The sequence below is a fragment of the Dama dama genome, chromosome 30, assembly GCF_033118175.1.
Source record: "Dama dama isolate Ldn47 chromosome 30, ASM3311817v1, whole genome shotgun sequence".
In the NCBI taxonomy this organism is placed as follows: domain Eukaryota; kingdom Metazoa; phylum Chordata; class Mammalia; order Artiodactyla; family Cervidae; genus Dama; species Dama dama.
Genome location: NC_083710.1, coordinates 28,782,392 through 28,803,323, shown reverse-complemented (window position 1 = coordinate 28,803,323; position 20,932 = coordinate 28,782,392). Strand labels below are relative to the sequence as shown.

Here is a 20,932-nt window from a genome sequence, read left to right as displayed (position 1 = left end):
TGTGACAGATAAATTTCTGCTACTTAAAAACCACTCAGTTTGTGGTTTTGTGTTTTTTTTTTAATAGTATCCCAAACAGAGATAAGGGATCATTGATTTCATGATTCCAGATGTGTCAGGACTAGGACTTCCACTTTGCAGTAGAGCAGGCCACAGGGAAATGGCGGAACTTGGTGATAAAAACTTTATAGTTAACTTGTCACAACACAGGCTGTCTGCACCATCTTTCTCTGAGGGATATAAATTCCCCAAATCTTTTTTTTTTTTTTCCTTCAAATTGTGCTCTGCAATAGAACCTATTGAAATGTCTACTAAAAATACTAGTGTTCAGGGCTTACCCTAGACCTACGAAATGAGGATCTCTTGGAGTAAACCCCAAAACATAAACTTTCAATACATTATCCATGTGATTCTTAAAGAGTTTGAAAGTTAAAGAACACAACTTGATAGACAGGCTAGCAGCTAAGGATGTGGCAGTGCTGGTCAGTAAAGAGAAGCTGGGAAGCAGAGGAGCCAATCTTCTTCCCTGTATGTGGTGCAGTGTCATGGGTACTAAGCTTGACTTGGCCTAAAGCAGCTAACCTAGGAAAGAAGGCACGCGTCGCCAAATGTTAGTCATGACAGTAAAGCACTGAAAGATTGCTCAGAATACTGCTGGGGAATCATCTGTGGGGCTGCACACTGGAGGTCATCAAGCTCTGATAAAGAGCATAGTGCGTCTTCAGCTCCGTAAAACCTACCTAAATGAGATTAATGAAGAAACCCAGAGGGCCAGATCAGAACCTGAGAAATAGCTAGTGCTCATCAGAGGTGAAACAACCTAATTAGCCTTGACATTAGTTGTTTGGTACACTTGAAACAGATTCTAGCTTTCCAAGGAAAGGCTACAGATCTTTGTGGGACACACCTGAAAATTCTTGGAACATTAGGGAGGCTCTAGGTTCTGTTTCCAGTGGATGCAAACAAAAGGGGCTAGAAAATGTATAACCCAGCTGGCCTAAGGGAAGTAAAGGTTCTACACTTTTTATTTGAAGCATTAAATCCCTACAGAAGTCCCTGCTATCTGGACAGGTACAAAAACCCACAGAATTCTACCAGAGCTTTCAGAAGGTACCAGAAGATTCACAACTTGTGTGACAGCAGAGCTTAGTAAGTCAGATTGCACATCTCTGGGCTTTGCCCTTGCCCTTATTCCTTCAAGTGGATCAAGGTTAATTTCACAACAGACTTGCTTCAATGAAATTATACTTCTCTTTCATCAAGGGAAGGAAGGAAGGGAACTAATATGCTGCTCACTCTGTCAGGCACTGTGTGTACTGGCTTTATATATCTCTAATAGCCTTCACGACAAAAGAAGCATTCATCCTTTTGTTGCTCATAAGCAAACTTGCAATTTGAAGTTACTCAACATCAGTATTCAAACTAAGAAACATCAGTTTCTTAAGTATGCATGTATGCTGCTGCTGCTAAGTCGCTTCAGTCGTGTCCGACTCTGTGTGACCCCATAGACGGCAGCCCACCAGGCTCCACCATCCCTGGGATTCTCCAGGCAAGAACACTGGAGTGGGTTGCCATTTCCTTCTCCAATGCATGGCAGTGAAAAGTGAAAGTGAAGTCACTCGGTCATGTCCGACTCTTCGCAACCCCATGGACTGCAGCCTACCAGGCTCCTCCGTCCATGGGATTTTCCAGGCAAGAGTACTAGAGTGGGGTGCCATTGCCTTCTCTGGTATGCATGTATAGGTTACTCCAAAAGACTAAGCAATCTACAACAAGGATAAAGTGTCTGTAAATTTACAAACAGAAACAACTAATTTAAGCCCTTTTCTCTGATTATCAACCTAATATTAACATAAGACCAAAATGTTTGCATTACACAAATGGTACATGTCTGATCCTCACAAATACTGCTTTTTCTATAAAGAATAAGACAATATCTCTTCTGTCCTTGGAAAAGAGAGATTTCTTGACTGGATGCAGCATTCTAGGATCCCAAGTTTTTTTTTTTGCTTAGCAGTTGGTTACTTCCAACTTCCCTCATAGCTCAGTTGGTAAAGAATCTGCTTGCAATGCAGGAGACCCCCGGTTCAATTCCTGGGTGGGGAAGATCCGCTAGAGAAGGGTAGGCTACCCACTCCAGTGTTGTTGGGCTTCCTTTGTTCAGCTTCCCTTGCTCAGCTGCTAAAGAATCCACCTGCAATGCGGAAGACCTGGGTTTGATCCCTGCATTGGGAAGAGCCCCTGGAGAAGGGAAAGGCTACCCGCTCCAGTATTCTGACCTGGAGAATTCACAAAGAGTCGGACAGGACTGAGCGACTTTCACTTTCACTGGCTACTTCCAGCACCAGCTCCCTGGCTTAGATTCCTAATCCCTGCTCTTTAGACAAACCCCTCCTGAATTCCACTGTGTAAGAAAAGCAGAACACTCAGGGTATCTACCCAGAGAATAGAAAGGGTCAGTTCCTTAGGAGCCTGAACTTTCATTATCTTTCCTTTCTGCTTAGTATGTGGCCCCACTCTTGGTTCTTCTAACATTTTTTTGTTCTTTTGAAGAGAAATATAATTCTCTGCTTCTTAGAGAATGACATTTTCTTCAAGAATAACAATTCATCAAAATTGCAGAAGAAGGTAAACTTCCAAACTCATTCTATGAGGCCACCATCACCCTAATTCCAAAACCAGACAAAGATGCCACACAAAAAAAGAAAACTACAGGCCAGTATCACTGATGAACATAGATGCAAAAATCCTTAACAAAATTCTAGCAAACAGAATCCAACAACATATTAAAAAAATCATACACCATGACCAAGTGGGCTTTATCCCAGGAATGCAAGGATTCTTTAATATCCGCAAATCAATCAATGTAATACACCACATTAACAAATTGAAAGATAAAAACCATATGATTATCTCAATAGATGCAGAGAAAGCCTTTGACAAAATTCAACACTCATTTATGATTAAAACTCTCCAGAAAGCAGGAATAGAAGGAACATAACTCAACATAATAAAAGCTATATATGACAAACCCACAGCAAGCATCACCCTCAATGGTGAAAAATTGAAAGCATTTCCCCTGAAATCAGGAACAAGACAAGGGTGCCCACTCTGACCACTACTATTCAACATAGTGTTGGAAGTTTTGGCCACAGCAATCAGAGCAGAAAAAGAAGTAAAAGGAATCCAGATAGGAAAAGAAGAAGTGAAACTCTCGCTGTTTGCAGATGACATGATCCTCTACATAGAAAACCCTAAAGACTCTTCCAGAAAATTACTAGAGCTAATCAATGAATATACTAAAGTTGCAGGATATAAAATTAACACACAGAAATCCCTTGCATTCCTATACACTAACAATGAAAAAACAGAAAGAGAAATTAAGGAAACAATACCATTCACCATTTCAACAAAAAGAATAAAATACTTAGGAGTATATCTACCTAAAGAAACAAAAGACCTATACATAGAAAACTATAAAACACTGATGAAAGAAATCAAAGAGGACACAAACAGATGGAGAAACATACCGTGTTCATGGATTGGAAGAATCAATATTGTCAAAATGGCTATTCTACCCAAAGCAGTCTACAGATTCAATGCAATCCCTATCAAGCTACCAATGGTATTTTTCACAGAACTAGAACAAATAATTTCACAATTTGTATGGAAATACAAAAAACCTCAAATAGCCAAAGTAATCTTGAGAAAGAATGGAACTGGAGGAATCAACCTGCCTGACTTCAGACTCTACTACAAAGCCACAGTCATCAAGACAGTATGGTACTGGCACAAAGACAGAAATATAGATCAATGGAACAGAATAGAAAGCCCAGAGATAAATCCACAAACCTATGGACACCTTATCTTTGACAAAGGAGGCAAGGATATACAATGGAAAAAAGACAACCTCTTTAACAAGTGGTGCTGGGAAAACTAGTCAACCACTTGTAAAAGAATGAAACTAGAACACTTTCTAACACCATACACAAAAATAAACTCAAAATGGATTAAAGATCTAAATGTAAGACCAGAAACTATAAAACTCCTAGAGGAGAACATAGGCAAAACACTCTCTGACATAAATCACAGCAAGATCCTCTATGACCCACCTTCCAGAATAGTGGAAATAAAAGCAAAAATAAACAAATGGGACCTAATTAAACTTAAAAGCTTTTGCACAACAAAGGAAACTATAAGTAAGGTGAAAAGACAGCCCTCAGATTGGGAGAAAATAATAGCAAATGAAGAAACAGACAAAGGATTAATCTCAAAAATATACAAGCAACTCCTGAAGCTCAATTCCAGAAAAATAAATGACCCAATCAAAAAATGGGCCAAAGAACTAAACAGACATTTCTCCAAAGAAGACATACAGATGGCTAACAAACACATGAAAAGATGCTCAACATCACTCATTATCAGGGAAATGCAAATCAAAACCACAATGAGGTACCATTACACGCCAGTCAGGATGGCTGCTATCCAAAAGTCTACAAGCAATAAATGCTGGAGAGGGTGTGGAGAAAAGGGAACCCTCTTACACTGTTGGTGGGAATGCAAACTAGTACAGCCACTATGGAAAACAGTGTGGAGATTTCTTAAAAAACTGGAAATAGAACTGCCATATGACCCAGCAATACCACTTCTGGGTATACACACTGAGGAAACCAGATCTGAAAGAGACACGTGCACCCCAATGTTCATCGCAGCACTGTTTATAATAGCTAGGACATGGAAGCAACCTAGATGCCCATCAGCAGACGAATGGATAAGGAAGCTGTGGTACATATACACCATGGAATATTACTCAGCCGTTAAAAAGAATTCATTTGAATCAGTTCTAATGAGATGGATGAAACTGGAGCCCATTATACAGAGTGAAGTAAGCCAGAAAGATAAAGAACATTACAGCATACTAACACACATATATATATATATGGAATTTAGAAAGATGGTAATGATAACCTTATATGCAAAACAGAAAAAGAGACACAGATGTACAGAACAGACTTTTGGACTCTGTGGGAGAAGGCGAGGGTGGGATGTTTCAAAAGAACAGCATGTGTATTATCTATAGTGAAACAGATCACCAGCCCAGGTGGGATGCATGAGACAAGTGCTCGGGCCTGGTGCACTGGGAAGACCCAGAGGAATCGGGTGGAGAGGGAAGTGGGAGGGGGAATCGGGATGTGGAATACATGTAACTCCATGGCTGATTCATGTCAATGTATGACAAAACCCACTGAAATGTTGTGAAGTAATTAGCCTCCAACTAATAAAAATTAAAAAAATAAATAAAATAAAATAAAAAGAAAAAAGAAAAAAAAAGAATAACAATTCATCAAGGGAAATAAATGCATTTTTTGTGAACAGGAGTATGTCACAGAGTCTGAGGTAGCAATGAGAAAACTGATGAAATGCTTCCTAGATATGCTGCGGAGCCTTCTCTCAGGTCACACCAGCACTTTGTTGCTAACTTCCATAACGCTAGATGCCCTCATTTCTTGAGCTAGGACTGGGGGTGGGTTATCTAGAAGAAGGAAGCCAGAACATTTTATATTCTGTAGGCAGTACTTGAAATTTTACATTCTGTAGGCAGTAGTAAAATTCTACCCATAGTTAAAACAGCCCTTGCAGCAATTTCTAAATACCACAAGATGGAGATATGACTCCATGGCAGAGGAAAAAAACTTGGCCACTTTTCCAACAATAAAAAACAAAAACAAACAAAAAAACCCATGTTATTTTTCTGACTTTCTAAAACATAGTCACAGTGGTATTTCTGGATTGTAAATAATAGGTTTGCAAAAAAAGTTTCTTTATCCCTAAATTCATTAACAAAAGTAGATGATTTTTCTATACCTTTGCCTAAAGGTTTGCAGGTATTCAGAGTACTCTCCATAAATGCCCAGGAATAGAGCAGCAGCTTAGTGCCTTACCACAGTTACTAAAACACACATTACTTCTGACCAGCAGTACCACAGGGCTGTTGGTACAGCAGAGTTAAATGGCATAGGTTTAAGAGTAAGAGAATTTGAATACACATTTCCAGACATGTGAAACTGAGTAAATCATTCAATCTCTTTAAGCTTAGAATCACATATATTAAAATAACAATATTAAATTGTATGACATGGGGTTTGTTGCAAGACAGAAATAATGTATATGAAATTAATTTGCATATTATACAGATATGTTTAATTAAGGACAAATTATTACTACTATTAAGAGTAATGTTAAGTCCTGCCAATTTAGCTGAGTACTGTATCTTCATCTTCATGCACAGTACCCTTGATTTATTTACAAGGTTTTCATGTGTCTGAGTATTCTTGCAATAAAAACAGCAAGAGTTCAACATAAGTCATGTTATGGGCCTCCTCTACATTTTAAACAAATATTCAAAAATATTTGAATGAATGAAACGCAAATGAATATGCTCTGTAAAGTATAAAACATAAATTCACTTATCAGGGATTAAAATTAGGAGATCCAACCAGTACATCCTAAAAGAAATCAGTCCTGAATATTCACTGGAAGGACTGATGCTGAAGATGAAACTCCAATACTTTGTCCACCTGATGCAAAGAACTGACTCATTAGAAAAGACCCTGATACTGGGAAAGGCTGAAGGCAGGATGAGAAATGGACGACAGAGGAGATGAGATGGCTGGATGGCATCACTGACTCAATTGGCATGACTCTGAGTAAACTCTGGGAGTTGGTGATGGACAGGGAAGCCTGGCGTGCTGCAGTCCATGCGGTCGCAAAGAGTCGGACATGACTGAGCTACTGAACTGAACTGAAAATTAGCTCTCAAAGGAAAAACAATGTCACAAGGCAACCAAAAAACGAAGTAGGTAAAGCAGCCCAGTGAGTTAATTGAATGGGTTCTTTGTTAGATTTTATACATATTGTGTGTGTGTGTGTGTGTGTGTGTGTGTGTGTGTGTATTCTAGAGGAACAAGGATGGAACTGATGGGTATGAGGAGAGCTATTTCCAATTGGCGCTAGTGGTAAAGAATCCACCTGACAATGTAGAAGACATGAAGAGACATGGTTCAATCCCTGAGTCGGGAAGATTCCCTGGAGGAGGAAATGGAACCCACTCCAGTATTCTTGCCTGAAGAATCCCATGGACAGAAGAGTCTGGCAGGCTACAGTACATAGGGTCAAAGAGTTGGATACGAGTGAAGAGATTTAGCACACAGCACACAGGCACTTTTAGACTGCAAGGAATACACACACTCAAGTCCCCCCCCTCCCCAGCCTGACCACTGAGATCCTTTCACTTCCATTTTGTTTGTACCTGCAACAGAATCTCTGTCCAAGTTTATAAGGGAGAGATCAAGGCCTTATGTATAGGATTCCTTACATTCTAGGAAAAGCTCCACTGAGCAAAGTATTTTATTTGGACCTTTAAAATTTTGTGTAGAATCTGCCTGGGGGCAGGAAATATACATAATTTCCTTCAATTATTCCTTTAGTTTAACTATCTTTTACTCACCACTGGCATCTGTTCATAGACACAAATAGAAGACAGTCTGTATACAACAAAGCAAATATAAGTAATTGATCTTTTACCAGTTTTTACTCAACTTGTGAAACATACATATATATAGTTGCTTCCATACCTGAAAGATTTTCACAAATTTTTTCCATTTTCTCTTTGAGAGAAACAATTTGCTTTTCTAGTTGATCATTTAGTTCAAGTTGTGTCTCCTAATGAGTTTTTCATTCACCACCTGAGTGAAAAGGGGGGCAGGATCAAGAGCACCTCACCATCTCTCATTATTCATGAAAACAACATTAATCAGCTCAGCCTGACTCTGTCACTATACTGGGCTTTATTAGTAACACAGATGCACCAGAGTGAACTAATGTCTAAGGAGGGACTCTCTGTTAGACAGGATTTGTGTAGACAGCAGACTCACAGATTCCCACCAGCCTGGACCTCAGAGTCACTATACTGTGATTGCTCGTCTGCTCACTCTCCGCCCTCTTTTGTTCTTTGAGTTCTTTGTGTATACTTATAAGGAATTCTATTAGAGGAAATATCAGGAACATGTTTCTTTCCTCAGAACTTGAAATAGCTATAAATGGGCTGGCCAAAAAAGTTTGTTTGGGTTTTTCCATAAGATGTTATGGAAAACTCGAACAAACTTCTTGGCCAAACCCAAATGTTTGGGTTACATCCAATGTAATATTCATTTTTTTTCCTTTGCAAAAGAATTCTGAAGTCCATTTAACAACTACAAATTATGTGTTTGCTATCTTAAAAGCACACAGTGCCTTATATATATTAACAGATTCAATCCTAATTTACAAACATTTAGTTATCCATTTAACAGATAAGGAAAACAGGCTCAGAGATGTCAAATAACATTATTAAGGTGACAAAGCTAATGAATGGGGAACTGGGGTTTCAACCCAGTTTGTTCAGACTTGAAAGTGTGTCCTCTTAACCTCTGTGCTATGGTAACACTACTTATATATCTGGCCACCTGTTCAGGCATCTTTTCTTATCTGTAAGCAGTTTTCTTTAACTAAATTCCTTTGGCTGTTGAGGCCAAAACATCAATCTGCCTTATTGCTGTAGGCGGAGGAGGAGGATACAGCCTAGAATCAAAAGCTCCTTTTCATGATGTCTATCTTCTTTGTGAATTTTATCTTTTTACCATTAAAAATATCCATCCTTATTTCATTTAAAATATACAAATTTAAAAAATTTTAAAAAATAAACCAAAGATTTTAAAAATAAGACATGAATGAGATTTAAAATTTCTCAAGAAATACTTAAAAGAATAAATAGAAGTATATATACACACACACACACAAAGTTCCTTTTCAGCTTTAAGGCTCAAAGCTAATTCTTTTTGTTTTTGAGTCTGGAAAGTCACACTTTGTAGAAGAGAAAAAAATAGCCTGTTTCTAAACTTTAAATGTTCTTTACATATATGAGGCAATTTCTGCTACACAATAGTTGATGGAAGACTAAGCAGAAAGACATTAGCTCACATCACTGCCAAGGTCTTCAACCCTGCACAACCCTGCCCTCACCCTCATCTCTAAGCAAATGTAGTCTACAAGGAAAGGGGGCAGGAACATCCTCCCATACCCAAGTCCAAAGTCATTAATCCAAATACTCAACAAGTGGATGAAGGTCCACAAAACTGGAAATTAACAACTTTTTTGCTTTCTTGCTACAAAACAGTATTGCCACGCCCCCCCCCCCAAAAAATCTGGTCAATTTCCTACTATCAACTGTTTTATTTTTCTGAAAAAAATGAGCACACAGTTTTATTTTCCCTACCACACTTTGTTCCATGATAAGCCAAAAGTATTGAATATACTGAGGTTTGTAATTTTTTTGCAAAATTTCTTGAAAAATAATTTTTCATCTGTCTTTAAAATGCAATACTATTTAAATTATGCTCTTGACTGGGAATAAGATTAACAATTCAAAATGGCAAATTTTGGAAATAATCTTGATTCTAAGGAATGTTAACAGCCATCTGAAAACAGCCCAGATAAGAGATGTGGTGCTGTCATTAGACAATCACAATGAACATGACTCCAAAAAAGATGATCCATGGCCTTGAGCACAACAGCAGCCAACCTATCAAGGCCTAAGATGAACCCATAACAAGTCATTATTAAAATGCAGATTATGAGGATAAAGTTTAGCAGAAACATCTGTGTCTCTTGGGAGAAAAAGTACAGTAATAATTTCATGAAACCATTGCCTTTACGTTAACTCTAAACTCAAACAAAAAACAAGCACTGTACTTTGGAGGGGAAAAATCAAACTGCTTTGTAATCTCAAAAGGAATCTTGGCTAGAATCACTACAATGAAAAGCAAAATCAAACCAAAAATTGAAAAATACTGGAAATTTGATTTATGGTCAAAATTGACCTTAAAGAAGGAAGTTCATAAAGCAAGACAATACTAGGTGGAGGCCTACCTTTCAGATATAGACTTTTCTTTTTCCCCCAAAGAGAGATAGCACGTTAACAAAACAAAGCCCAACTAAACAACAATGCCAAATATTTAACTGTTAAAAAGAACATAGTTAAATTGAAACTTGACCCTACATGGATTTTCATGTCTGTATTGTTCACTATATTTATTACAGTGATGGAGTTATATTAACTTGAAAAAATTCTGTAAGATAAGAAAATGTTAACAAGGAAAGGAAAGAGCTTACTATGTGGCACTATACGAGGCACGAGGGATACAAAACTAAAATAGACATAGTCCCTGCTGTCAATCAATCAGCAGTAGGACAGCTGGGAAGCACAGAGAGTAGAGAGACATATAGCCAGAATATTTGTGAGAGTCTTTGGTTAACTGGATGTAATGGAACACAGAGAAGGACATCCAACCTGGAAGGTGGCAGAAGGGAATGAGAAATGAGATCAAGATTGAAGAGGGTCAGAAAATGCTTCTTGAGGGAAATGACATCTATTCTAAGCCAGAGAATAACAATATTCAAACAGTGAGAATTACATGAATAAAAATACCAATGTGTCCCAAAGGGAAGTATGGTGCAAAGAGTATCTCCTTTGGGTAAAGTTGTCCTCCTAACCAAATTTTCAAGAGACTCCATAAGGAAAAACACCTCCAAAGAAGGACTAGTGGGTTTAAGTCATGTCTCCACCATTCACTAGTGTCTTTCTATGATCTTGAGCAAGTTACCTTTCCTGTGCCTCAATTTCTCATCTGTAAAATGAGGATAATTAAAGTTCCTACCCTCTTGGGTATTGAGAGGATTAATTAAACATTTGAAATTCTTAAGACAGTGCAGCACACACAGAAATTGCTATAGAAGTTAGTTGGTTTTGTTATTTTTATCATAAGAAATTTGCTGCAAAATTGTTTCCCCAAAGGGTAGTACTACACTGCTATCAGTAGAGTATAACGTTCCTATTTCACTTAAAACAAAACAAAAAACTCTACTTTTTTGATAGGCAACACATTTCTTTAACTTAAAAACAATTTGGGTACTTTTCCACATTCAAGAGTTGTCTCTATGTCCTACTCGTATTTATCTACTGGGACTTAGTGTTTTCTAACTGAAACTGCAGAGGATACAAGCCAAGAAGGGAGATCTCAGAAGATACCAACTCTGCCAGTATCACAATCTTGGATTTCCAGTCTCCAGAACTGTGAGAAAATAACCCAGTCTGTCTGCAGTACTTTGCTATGGAAGCTTTAGCAAACTGGTACACTATCTATTCTGTTCTACTGATTTGTTTCCAGTTTTAGTCATTATAGCTCTATTTTATCTTACAGGAGTCCCCCAACCCCCTGTCAACTACAAATTGGCACTTACCAAGAGCACTGCCAACGACAGAAGAACAAAGGCATTTGCCATCTGCCTCTACGGAGATTGAGCCCCAAGCTGCTCTAGCTGTTGAACTTCAACAAGCCCTGAGGGAGTTCAGAGAGAAGTGAGGCACTCTGTGCTCCAGGGAATCTCGTGGGACAGGTCTTTATAGATAGTTAGATGTTTTTAGGAACAGATTTTATGATCTCAATCCTTGCATCTCCTCATATCTAGAGAAGCACTAAATCCTCATGACTAACAAAAACCTTTTGTAAAATGAGTGCTTCATGGCACTGAACTCCCCTTCACCAAAACCTTATATGTTGACTTTCCCCCACTTCTGCTTTGGAGCAGTCTCTCAGAGCTATCTGAGATGCTGCCTCCTGAGCTACAGTCCTTATTTTGCCCCAAATAAAACTCAACTCACAACTCTCAAGTTGTACATCTTTTTTCAGTCGACACCCACTACACAAATTCTTATCAGTTATCCACATCTATTTATTCACCTAATTAACTTTAGAGTCAGTTATTGAAGTTAAGAAAAAATAGCTCGGTGTTTTAATAAGAGTAAATTAATTTGATGAGAATGAGCATATTTATAATACCCAATTCTCTGATATAGAAAAAGTCTATGTCCTTCTTATAAAACCTTATTAATAAATTCTCCAATTACATTTTATTTTAGGGTTTCTCTCCAGTATTAAATTTCTCATGTTAAATAAGGTGAGAATTCTTGCTGACTGGCTATTACCTCACTATAGTCATAGTCTTCTTTTTTCTTTTCATGTGGATCCTGAATATTTCTTATCAAGGATATTATCAGATATTTTATGATTTAGGCTGGAACTGTTGTGCAATATTAAAAAACTCTATTTTCTAACTGGTTACTATTACACAAAATGTTTTTAATAAAAATTTCTTCCACTATTGTATCCAACCATTTTCTAATTTTTCACTAATATACTAGTTTTTCCACTGATCCTCTGGAAAGTTACAGATATCAAATTATAAAAGTTTAAAATTATAATAATTTTATTTCTTCCTATCTAATAGCTATAACTCTTATTTCTGTTTCATATTTTATTGCTTGACTGGAATCTTCAAAACAACATTAAATTTTAATGGTGGCAGGAGGCATCTTTGCTGTTTTTCCAGGAATGGGGGTGCCTCTAATGTTTCATCATTAAATATTATGCCAGATCAAGATAAATAGAAATATTTTTTAATAAGAAAGATAAATTTTATTAAAAACATATTTTAGCATTTACTGAGATGAACCTAGATTGTCAATGTCCCAGAGCCTCAGTAAATCAAGGTTCTCTTCTCGAGATGAAAAAAAACTTGAGAAGCAAACTGAAGAAACTTAAGTGGAAAGAAATAGAGGCTGAGTTGGGGTTCTGATGCCAGAATGCCTGGATCCAAATTCCAGATCTGTCCCTCCCCACCTTCGCAGCCTTGAGAAAGCTTAATGAATCCCCAAGTCTGTTTTTCATCTATAAAATGAAGTGATACATTTTTCAAAGGGTAGTTGTGAGGTTTCAATTTTTAAAAATGCACTCAAACCCCCCTACACCAATATGACTCTTCTCACTTTTTAAGTCCCCTAGGTAGTTTTTTTTTCCTATTCCTTGTCTTGTGGCCCAGTTTTAAGATGGTGAAATTCAGATTTACTTCAAACATAAACCATTTTTTTGCATATAGTTTCCTATGAATCCCAAAGGGCTTCAAAAGGCCATTAAAATATGTGAATCCCTTTGAAGTTCATTGTGTTGGCTGTTTTGCCTAAAAATTAATCCTGTCACAAGCCAGGTGGATTAAACAGGAATAAAGAGGTAAGAGTGGAAATTTAAAAAAAAAATTGAAAAGTTTTGCTATACATGGAGTAGTGAAAGGGTTTATAGAAGGTGAAATGTGAGGCCAAAAGAGAGCTGCTACTTGTTTTTTAGATAAAATAAAGTTGGCATGTCTGCGTGCTGTTAGGGATGAGCCAATGGAGCAGCGAAAACAGATGGTGCAGGAAAGAGAGAAGACGATCAATTGTTGAAGTTCTATCCTGGAGGTGAGGGTAGACTGGATCTGCTGCACAGGTGGCGGGATTAACCTTAACTAAGAGGAACACGGAACATGCAAAGGAACAGGAGGGAGATAAAATGATGTGCAAAGATGCAGGCAGGTGGGTAGCTTTCTCGGTAGAAACACTTGTAAATTCTCTTCTGATTATCTCTTTTTGAAAGAGGAAAGTAAGCTCATTCGCTGAGAGAATGGGGAGAGAGGTGACAAGATTTGAGGAGAGCGAAGTGTGAAAGAATCACCTAAACAGATGTATCATGGTCATCACTTGTGCATGTATTTCTTTCATAATGTTGAGTAATACTAAATTCATTTTGAAAAGTCCTTTAATATCATCCCATTGCCTTCAGGATAAAAGGGCTTTCCTCACAGCTCAGTTGGTAAAGAATCCACCTGCAATGTGGGAGACCTGGGTTCAATTTCTGGGTTGGGAAGATCCACTGGAGAAGGGATAGGCTATCCACTCCAGTATTCCGGCCTGGAGAATTCCACGGGGTTGCAAAGAATTTGGATACAACTTTCACTTCACTTCACTTCTTCAGGATAAATAAAAATACATCAGTATCATATTAAATATTACTCTTCCTCTTCTTCATAAACCTTAATCTCATCTCCTGCCACATTCTCATCACAATCTATGTTCCATCTTCATCAGAGTTCTCAAAAGACATATTTAATGCTCCCTATGGCAGACTGCATTTTCCAAAGATGACTCCAAGAATCTATCTCATCTTACATGACTTTGTGCAATGTGACCTTGACAAGTAGATTTTCTCCATCCTCTCAAATCTATGATTGTTTTGACCAATAGAATACAGTGGAAATGACACTGTCAGTTTCGGGAGTAGCCCTTAACTAGCCTGGCAGTTTCTGTCCTTGTGCCTTTTAGAAAGCTTGCTTTTGGGTACAGCCTCTTGAAACCCAGATGCCATGTTATGAGAAGCAAAAGCTCTGTAGAGCCATGAGCAGGCACTTCTGATGGGCTGTCCCAGCTGGGCTCCCAACCAACACCCAGGATGAGATACCAGCCATGTGAGTGAATCATCTGGGAATGTCCAACCCCACTGAACCTACAGATGACTGAGTGCCAGACTACATCTGACTGCAATGACACAAGAGACCCCAATTAGGAACATCCCAGATGAAGACAATCAATCCAAAGGCTTGTGAGAGAGATGTTATTTAGGCCCCTAGATCACAGGGTGATTGGCTGTGCAACAGCAGATAACCAGAACTGTTGAGCACTGACCAGGGAGACAGCAGTCATCATAGTAATGGCGGTAGCAGTAGACAGGTGATTTAGGATAAAGTCACGGTTGTGCCGCTCTCTGGCTATGTGATCTTGGCAAGTGACTTAAATTCCTGAACTTCATTTTTCCATAAATGGGGATAATAATAGTTACCTCTGCTGACACAGTTCCTGGCCTTAGTTGATGCTGAAGAAGGCATAAATGTTTCCACCTTCCATCTTAGGCTTTAGCTTGGCCCACTGAGGAAAGAACTTTCTCGCCTGTCATTTTACCTTTTCTCTTTATACCCACAAACCAGCTCTTCCCTGTGAGAAGAGCTGTTGGTAATACAACTTGTTGGGCGTACATTTCACCAGTGGCCAAAGTTATTGCACTGTGTGTGTACCTGTGAGCACGACCTGTTTTGTCTGTAAATAGCTGGACGAGGAAATTCCAGCCAGCCTTGACAGTGCAAATACTCAGTAAGTGTACCCAACAGTCTGCACCCGTGGAGCTGGTTTCATTAAGGATATAGAAAGGGAGGCAGAGGAAGCTACTTCAGCCTTGGGATAAAGTAGTGTTCTCCAATCAAGCTCTAACAGAGCATTGGGCATTATGAAAAGTAGCATTATAGTCATCATATGGCTGCTAATCCATTTTGTTTACAGCTTCCCCAATAGAAGAGAGCAGCATGAGCAGGTTTAAGAACCAAAGCCCACCCCCATAACCCTAATAAGCTCCTACTGTCCTCCAGCGTTCAGTTCAAGACTGCCCCTTCCCTCATGCAAGTTGTGTTAGGCTGCCCTTACCTGAGGTGCCATTTCTCCTTATGCAAAATTTACATTACTTGTCATGTTCATATTTTAATTTGACACTTCCTCCCAATAGTCAGTGAACCTCTTTAGAAAAGGGAAAAGAAAGGTCCTCCATTAAAAGTGTTGACATATGGCAGGATCTCAATCAAGTGTAACAAATTAACATCTTACAAACATTACAAATTTTAAGGACATATGGATGCCTGTGTGTTAGGTGTGCCGTGTGTATACAACACTCGCCTGCCCCTCCCCCATTCTTCCAACACAAATAGTCAAAACCTAGATAAGGATTTTAAGGTTATACCTCAACTTTAGCAGTTAAGGTATAAAAGTTATTACTCAAATTATGTAGAAAACTTTGTGGTAACTATTTATTTAAATAAATATTTATTAAATTAATTATTGATATAATTAGATATTAATATATTGTAACAAATATAGTAATATCAGATATTATCTATGTAACAACTTTACTGATATTTATTAATAAATACCTTATCAAATATTTCCTTGATAAATAATATATTTTATATATTTATTTATATATATTTTTTATTTATCAAGGAAATAATTGATTTCACATAACAAAGGTTCTTCTAATTGAAGAATGAACATTTTGAACTCCTAAGTTGATAAATAATTATAAAATAACAGGTTTGACATTCCAAAAATCAATTTTTAAAGCCTCGATATTAAATTATTATTAATGCTGCCAAAAAGTGACACTAAAATTTGGGAACTATTATCCCAAATACGTAACGTACTACAGATATCTTAGTACAGTGAACAGTAACTATATAGGAGTCACACATAAAAATATTTACTTCTGTACCTTCACCATCAGTATTGAGTTTGGTTTCCAGTTCTGCAATCTTGTATCTTATTTCAAACGCTGAGAGTTGCACTATATCCCTATTACTGAACACATTTAGTTAATTATGATTCAATTAAAAATAACATGAAAAGAATAACACATGGTAACTCACTACTTCAGAAACACCATACTATGAAACATCACTCACTGATGGTCTGGTTGAGAATAAGGAATCAAGAAAAAAATACAGGCTTCTGATAACCTGGGTCCAGAAGGACACTCAAATGCACTAAAGCTCAAAGCTCTCCATGTAACCACTTAACACCCTTTATTCTTAAAGTTGACCCCAAGAAGTCTGACAGTTTTTGGTTATCTGGTTTCTCAAAGCCCAACAAATGAGCTGCAAATTACTATAAAAAGGAATAGCTAGGACAACAGGTAACAACTGGTAACCTGATACAAACAGAAAAAAAGAAGCACTGAAAAAAAAAAATACATACACACATAACACTACAGAGAGAATCAATTTAGGACATCAATAAGCATAGTAGTTCTCAAAATACAACAGAATCATTTATTCAATACATATTTTTGAATGCCTATTATGTTAGAGGCATTGTGATAAGTGCTGAAGATATACCCAGTAAGAACAGCAATATGCAGCAGCCAACTTCCACTGAATGTTTATCACAAGCCAATGCTAAGTGTGTTACAAACATGGCATTTAGTCCTGGTAACAACCACATGATGTGTGAGATAAACATTTCTACTGCAGTCTTAGATTTGAGAAAACTGCGGCTTGAGAGGTTCATTAACTTCCCCAAGATCATGTAGTTGCTGAGTGAAGAGTGCTGGGATTTGAACTTATGCAGGATTCTTCTAAAGTACTGGTACCTATACTCTACTGTTTCAGGGACTACAGGACCTGTCCTCAGAGGGCTTACAGCTTATTATCAGACCAAGAAATGACTGAGCAACTAAGAGTGTGGTTGGAGCTGTTAACAGAGGAAAGCAAAGGAAGACCACTGCTTCCACACAGGTGAGTCTACCCTCCTGTGGCCTTACTGGTGGGGACAGGGGAACCTTAAAAAAAAAAAAAAAAAAAAAAACTGCTTAAAATGTTCCAAAGTTTTAGTAAGAATACTTACATGGTGTTTTTTAATAAGTATATATATAGGAGGGGGCTTCATTTTTACAAAATGTCACCAATTCTTAAGTGCTTCTAAAGGGATGAAACAGCAGTATAATAACTGAACAAAATGTCTGGCAATTGAAACAGAAAACCTGAACTTACTGGAACATCAAAAGCACACACACATTTTAGTATTAAAGCATATGCACACAGTATACTCCATTTGACCTGATCCTGAAGGCAGTCCAAAACCTGCCTCTTTGTAACACCAAATGTACGAGGTCAATTTACACTGTTTTCAGATGTCAAGAGCTCTCCCCGGGTATCAGTGACCCTGCAGCTGTCACATCGGCCGCAGGGCCTTCGACCTTGAGCCCTGGACTCCCCCCAGACTCGGCCTTCGCGTTGGCGGCGTGGCCGTGACCCCCACACCCGGCGGGAGCGCGCGCCGGCCCCAAACTCACTTCAGGTGCATTTCTTCTGGTAACTTCAATTTAAGGCGGTCGGTGCTCACACCGTCGAAGTTGTCGCCTCTTTCTTCCAACATAGTGTCAGTTCAGAGGCCACCCACGCCCCTCCCTCACACAGCTGACAACACTAGGCCTGAGGGGACACTCAGAAGCCGGGTGAGGGGAGGCTCTCACAGTCTTGGTCGGGGGAACGGCCTCACGGTCGCGGCCAGGCTCCTCCCTGTGACGTCACAGGGCGGCGCCCGCCCGGCTGGGCTTCCCACTGCTGTTCACAGGTGTTAAGAGGGCCAGTGCTGGAAGTTTCGAATTGAATTGTTTAAACAGAACGTGAGCTAGTGTGGTACGTTAGACAGATAGGGTGTTTAGTGTCCAAATGAACCGTCCTGAGTTGTGGGCCAAAGATAACTGGCAGCATTTTGAGGCATCAATTCAATTAAATGCAATTGAGGGCTTATTTTGTACAAAGTTATGTGTAAGATACCAAGTAGGTTCACTGCCTTCAAAGAATCTACAGTTTAACTGAAAAGTGCAAAAGAACTCTCCTCACAGCATGTCAGTAGTCACATGGTATGGCAGATTTTGTACTCCTAACTTCTGTGCCCAGCCTGAGGCAGGTGGTGGGGAGCAAGGTGCTGGTCCCCTCTCAGACACTCACCAGTGTCTGTTCCGTTCCCCTTCTTCGTCCTCAGCCACTGTTCTTAGTTCTCTCATAGACCGGGAAGGTGGGGATGAGAGTGAGCTGGATGGTAGAGAGATAGTCACAGATTCTCCCAAATCTGATTCACACATAAATCATAGCTTTTGAAATGTAAAAAGCTGAGAACTGATGGGTTTAATTCTCTAGTTTGTCTATAGAAATTCCTGCTCCTTTGGGTAAGGAGGGTCAGGAATCCTCCCTGCCTCTAATGCTGCTTCCAGCACCACTACACGCTTCCATCTTCATGTAAAAACCCACTCCTCTGATATGCCATCTTGGGGGTGACACATCTACTTTTCCCCTTGCTTCACCCAGACTTACTAGTCACAACCTGTCTACTAACTCTGACTAAGAAGTAACTTTCCACTGTAAGTCTTTCTTCACCCTTCAGTTTGCAACTCTCAGCACTTAATTTCCACTCCACTTCCATAGTTACAGACTGAATCCTGTCATCAGTGTGGCTTTAGTTCAAAAGCCTTAATTTAAAAACTGCTGTTGATCTGAAACAGCAACCCACAAACAAGTGAACAGAGTAGAATGAAGTGAATGGGACAACTAGGTTCCTGTTGACAATCCAGCTTTGCTGACCTCTGCTCTAAAGTAATTTTTTAAACTTCAGGCTCCATAATTGTCATTACATTTCTTAAATAAGAGACTGACTGAAAGCTATTTACTAATTCAACTTTATTTCCATTTCAAATAGAACATTATCCTTGGCCCTAGGAAAAGGCTCCAATTCTGTGTTCCTGAAATACAAGCCCATGAATACATTTGAGGCCACGTAAATGAAAGACAGTTTATTCACAAAGTGCACTCTAGTTTCAAATAAAGTCTAATAAAGTAAATAGCAATTGGAGGTTCAGAAATATCAGAATGGACTATAGTATGAAAACCAATGCCAATCTTTTAAAATCAAGAAACAAAAATAAAATGCCACTAGCTATTTTAATTACATGTTTGTAGCTTACAGGTCTGTGAATATCCTGTCTTCTGCCAAAAAAGACACAGTTATGCCATCCATGATGGATAGATGCCTAAAGTCTGAATTATCTGAACTATGAATAAAACCTTTCTAATAATTTAATTCATTGGCTTTTTAGTATATACAATTTTAATGACTGAATCCCAAAATAAAAATTATTTACCACTCATTAACTCAACTGTTTATATTTTAGTTTTCACTAAATTTTAGCCTTTTGGAAAAACTTACAGTAGAAGTGATTACATTTTTGTCCAATTAAGCTGATAATAATCACTTTAAATTGTTACAATACCAACCACAGTCCCAAATTTCCTAGGTTCCTAATATATCAGTAACAGTATAAATCTAGAAGACTTAAAAATCTGTTTGTATTCTTTTAAAATCAAAAAGACTGTCCCATTTTCTAACAAAGAGGTAAGCTACCATATTATTTTATAGAAACTCATTTTAATTTTCATGATTAGTCTATTCCTTGTTTTGAAAAAGTCATTTAAATGTCATGCAAGAATTCTTTTCATTTAGGATCACAGTTTTTGTTTAGCTTACATACTGACAATTCTGACAAGCACCCTAAAAAAAATCCACAATTAGTGCAAAAAGAGGAAACATTTTAAGTAATTCCTTCCCAGTACACATAGAACTAAGGTTACGAAGTGCCAATTTTATGTATATGTGAATACAATAACTTCCTACTTCACTTTCTCAAAGACAGCAAATACAAAAATAGATTATCATTAGGTTTAATGAGGTTTATAGCACATCTATTATTAGTCTTTTCTTAACTGCAAAAATATTTTAGCCACATTTAGAAAAAAATAAATTCACAGAGAATGTTAACTATATTTCTAAAGATCAGATGCAAGAATACTGATTCTTTTCCACAGAAGTAGAATACATGACATAAAGCTTATGAAATAGTCACTTTGTAGGAATGAATACATTTTAAAAATCCTGGTTAACCTGTGAGGATTACCACATTAGCCTATTTAACAAAATTGCATCCGTCTGTAAGGCTTTGGTATAGGCAATGCACAGCACTTCCATCACTTATCTTTCTTCTTTGCCCCGTTCTTCTCTGGTCCCCCTTTCTGCTCATCTTTCTCCCCTTTTATGTTTGCACTTGCTCCTCCTCCTTGATTTTCCCCCTTAGAATTATCAATGATTTTATAGTCCTCAAGCAGTGTGTGTCCTGTTTGTTTTGCAGTTTTCTTCACCATTGCTTTGATGCCAATGTTGTCAATATTATAGGCAGTTACACCAACATTGATGGCAGAATCTACTGCGTTGTGCGTAGCTTCTCCTGCAGTATGCCCATATCTTTAAAAAAAAAAAGATTAGAGAAAGCACAACAAAATTACAAACATAAATCAAAGTCTTCTGAATTAGTGTTAA

The 20,932-nt window shown here is 38.1% G+C and overlaps 2 protein-coding genes across 6 annotated transcripts in view; both read right to left on the bottom strand.

Annotated features, from left to right (window-relative positions):
- SOHLH2 (spermatogenesis and oogenesis specific basic helix-loop-helix 2) overlaps positions 1-19,136 on the bottom strand; it is a 93,679-nt gene extending 74,543 nt beyond the window's left edge. The window contains 4 exon segments of the mRNA XM_061133742.1: positions 7,508-7,546; positions 7,633-7,745; positions 16,278-16,357; positions 17,856-19,136. Of these exon segments, the coding sequence (XP_060989725.1) occupies positions 7,508-7,546; positions 7,633-7,745; positions 16,278-16,357; positions 17,856-17,938 (315 nt within the window). The 5' untranslated portion in view covers positions 17,939-19,136.
- An 89-nt stretch (positions 19,137-19,225) lies between these two features.
- The window catches only part of SPART (spartin), a 29,504-nt gene continuing 27,797 nt past the window's right edge, over positions 19,226-20,932 (bottom strand). For all 5 annotated transcript variants that reach the window (XM_061133739.1, XM_061133737.1, XM_061133738.1 and 2 more), the window contains one exon: positions 19,226-20,857. In XM_061133739.1, coding sequence (XP_060989722.1) covers positions 20,584-20,857 — 274 coding nt within the window. In that variant the 3' untranslated portion in view covers positions 19,226-20,583. The remainder of the gene's footprint in view (positions 20,858-20,932) is intronic.